At 45.1% G+C, this 3,904-nt stretch overlaps 1 protein-coding gene across 1 annotated transcript; it reads right to left on the reverse strand.

Moving 5' to 3' along the window:
* Positions 1-3,432: 3,432 nt before the first annotated feature.
* LOC138909842 (uncharacterized) lies at positions 3,433-3,849 on the reverse strand. Its single transcript, XM_070201058.1, has one exon. The coding sequence runs from the start codon at positions 3,847-3,849 to the stop codon at positions 3,433-3,435; it is 417 nt and encodes a 138-aa protein (XP_070057159.1).
* Between the last annotated feature and the right edge of the window lie 55 nt (positions 3,850-3,904).

Genomic DNA, 3,904 nt, shown 5'->3' on the forward strand with positions numbered 1-3,904 from the left:
ATAGGAAACATCACGAAACTTCCGATCAGCGTAGCTCTTCTGTCTAGACTGTGTCGTGCGAAGCTGATCCTGAATCTACTTGATCTTTTCCAAGGCATCTTGAACCAAATCTATGCCCAACAACCTAGCCTCCCTCGGCTCAAAGAACCCAACTGGAGATCGACACTTCCTCCCATATAAGGGCTTATAAGGAGCCATCTGAATACTTGATTGGTAGTTGTTGTTGTAGGCAAACTCTGCAAGCGGTAGAAACTGATCCCAAGAAGCCCCGAAATCCATAACACAAGCGCGTAGCATATCTTCCCATATCTGAATGGTGCGCTCAGAGTGTCCGTCCATCTGGGGTTGGAGTGTTATACTCAACTCAACTCGTGTGCCCAACTCTCGCTGCACTGCTCTCCAAAACTGTGATGTGAACTGCGTGCCCTAATCAGAAATAATGGACATCGGCACACCGTAAAGGTGAACAATCTCACGGATATAGATCTCAGCCAACCGCTCTGAAGAATAGGTAGTCAGCACGGAAATGAAATGTGCGGACTTAGTCAACCGGTCCACAATCACCCAAATAGCATCGAATTTATTCAAGGTCCGTGGGATCCCAACAACAAAGTCCATGGTAATATGCTCCCATTTCCACTGAGGAATCTCAAGCCTCTAAAGTAAACCGCTCGGCCTCTGATGCTCGTACTTCACCTGCTGACAGTTCAAGCACCGAGCTACAAAATCCACTATATCATTCTTCAATTTTATCCACCAATAGTGTTACCTCAAGTCCTGATACATCTTCACGGCACCCGGATGAATGGAATACCGCGAACTGTAGGCTTTAGAATCAACTCATGTAAGCCATTCACATTGGGCACACAAATTCAACCCTGCATCCGCAACACCCCATCAGAAAAGGGACAAATTAAGACAAGGTCTCTTTACGTTTGTGTTTCTGGCTAGTTAATTTGGAAATTGAACTAGAGTGTGCTATCGGCTAGTAGATTCATTTAATAAATCAAGTATTTTTCTTTTAAAAGAAAGAAAAGTGGTCTGATGAGTGTGAGGAGAGTTTTCAGAAGCTCAAGACTGCCTTGACCACAGGTCCAGTTCTAGTTTTGCCTTCAGCATCGGGTTTATATACAATGCATTATGATTCTTCTTGGATTGGTATTGGGTGTGTCTTGATGTAAAATGGTAGGGTGATTGCTTATTCTTCATGCCAGTTGAAGCCCCATGAGAATAACTACCCCGTTCATGATTTAGAGTTGGTAGCCATTGTTCATGCATTGAAGATTTGGAGACATTATCTCTACGTGTGTCTTGTGAGGTATTTATAGATCATCGGAGTCTACAACACTTGTTCAAGCAAAAGGATCTAAATTTAAGGCAGCGAAGATAGTTGGAGCTGTTAAAAGACTATGATATTACCATATTGTATCATCCCGGGAAGGCCAATGTGGTGGCCGATGCCTTGAGTAGAAAGGCGGTGAGTATGGGTAGTCTTGCAGATATCCCTGTTGGTGTGAGACTGCTTGCATCAAATGTTCAGGCCTTGGCCAATCAGTTCATAAGGTTAGATGTTTCGGAGCCTAGACGAGTTCTAGCTTGCGTGGTTTCTCGTTCTTCTTTATATGATCGCATCAGAGAGAGTCAGTATGATGACCCCCATTTTCTTGTCCTTAAGGACATGGTACAACACGGTGATGCCAATGAGGTTTCTATTGGATTGGGGAACCCTTCTAGGTCAATCTAGTTAAAGGTTCAGTAATAGACGAGAAACCCTTCACGAAGCGGCGATAATATCTGGCCATGCGAAGAAAACTCCGAATCTCAGTAGTTGAAGATGGTCTGGGCCAACTCTAAACTGCCTCAATCTTCTTGGGATCTACTTTGATACCCTCACTAGACACCATGTGCCCCAATAACGCCATAGAATCAAGACAGAATTCACACTTGGAGAATTTTAGCATAAAGCTTCTTCTCCCTCAATGTCTGTAGCACAATCCTCAGATGATGTGCATGCTCCTCATGGCTACGTGAGTACACCAGGATATTGTCAATAAATACTATGACAAACGAATCAAGATATGGCTGGAATACACTACTCATCAGATGTATGATTGTTGTTGGGGCATTGGTCAGCCCAAAAGACATCACAAAGAACTCGTAGTGACCATAGCGGGTCCTGAATGCCGTCTTCAGAATATCAAAGTCCCAAATCTTCAATTGGTGATACCCAGACCTCAAATAAATCTTAGAGAACACTCTAGCTCCCTGAAGCTGGTCAAATAAGCCATCAATGCACGGCAGCGGGTACTTGTTCTTAATTATAACTTTTCTCAACTGCCTATAATCAATACACATCTGCATAGTAACATCTTTCTTCTTCACAAATAGAACCGGTGCACCCCAAGGCGAAACACTAGGCCTAATGAACTCCTTATCTAGAAGCTCTTGAAGCTGCTCTTTCAATTCCTTCAACTCTGTTGGTGCCATACGATACGGAGGAATAGAAATGGGTTGAGTACCCGACACCAAGTCAATACCAAAATTAATGTCCCTATCGGGTGGCATGCCTGGCAGGTTTGTAGGAAACACGTCCGAAAAGTCTCGCACTACAAGAACAGAATCAATGGTAGGAGTATCAGCGCCAAAATCCCTCACAAAGGCAAAATATGCCAAACATCCTTTCCCAACCATCCGTTGGGCCTTCAAATACAAGATCACTCTACTAGGAACATAGTCCAGAGAACCTCTCCACTCAATCCTATGCAATCGCGGCATCGCCAATGTCACGGTCTTAGCGTGACAATCCAGAATAGCATGACATGGTGACAACCAATCCATGCCTAGAATCACATCAAAATCAACCATACTAAGCAGTAAGAGATCAACTCTTGTCTCTAATCCCCCAATAGTTACCACACACGACCGATATATGTGGTCTACAACAATAGAATCACCCACAGGAAGAGATACATGAATAGGTGTAACTAAGGAATCATGGGGCATATCCAAATAACGAGCAAAATACGATGATACATATGAATAAGTGAAGCCAGGGTCAAATAATATGGATGCATCCCTGTGGCACACTAAAAAATTACATGTGATCGTTGTGTCTAAAGCAACGGCCTCTGGCCTGGCGGGAAAAGCATAGCATCGAGCCTGACCACCACCTGATCGGCCTCCCCCTCTAGGCTGACCTTTAGCCGCCTGAGTCCTACCCCGAGATGGCTGAGCGGGAGGTGATGTAACTGGTGCGGAAGTCATAGACTAACCCATCTACTGAACTGGATCTCCCAAAAGATGGGGACAATACCTCCTCACATGTCTAAACTCTCCACACGCGAAGCAACTCTGATCCGTCAATGGCGGTGGGGACTGAATCGGACCCCGAGAACCAGAATAAATACTATAAGGACTTAGTACACATGAACCCTAAATTGATGGAGCACGGGATGAACTCTGAGCTGGGAGGGCACTAAGAGATGGTTGACCCGGACGAGTATTATATGAACCATGGCTAGCTAATGCTCCACGATGAACTGGACAAGCCATTTGAGCGGGCCTATAAGGACAACCTCTGTTGTGGTGGGACTGTCCTCCAGAAGAGGCACTGCTGAAACCACCCGAACCACAAGGCATCTTGGCCTCCCTCTCCTCACACTCCTCACTACGAACCTGCTCTAGGCGTCTAGCAATATCAACCACCTCGTCAAACCTCGCACCTGATGCAATCTCCCGAGTCAGGTCGAAGCGCGGTCTATAGTTGAGGCCATCAATGAACCTATTAATCCTCTCCCTCTCAGTGGGAATTAAGTATATTGCATGACGAGCTAACTCTGAAAATCTCATCTCATACTAGGTCACTAACATACCCTCCTAGTGTAGCTTCTCAAACTGCCTACGC

The sequence above is a fragment of the Nicotiana tomentosiformis genome, chromosome 4 (assembly GCF_000390325.3).
Source record: "Nicotiana tomentosiformis chromosome 4, ASM39032v3, whole genome shotgun sequence".
Classification (NCBI taxonomy): domain Eukaryota; kingdom Viridiplantae; phylum Streptophyta; class Magnoliopsida; order Solanales; family Solanaceae; genus Nicotiana; species Nicotiana tomentosiformis.

Coding starts and splice junctions, on each gene's coding strand:
- LOC138909842 (XM_070201058.1), bottom strand. CDS start 3,849: ATGAGATTTTCAGAGTTAGCTCGTCATGCAATATACTTAATTCCCACT.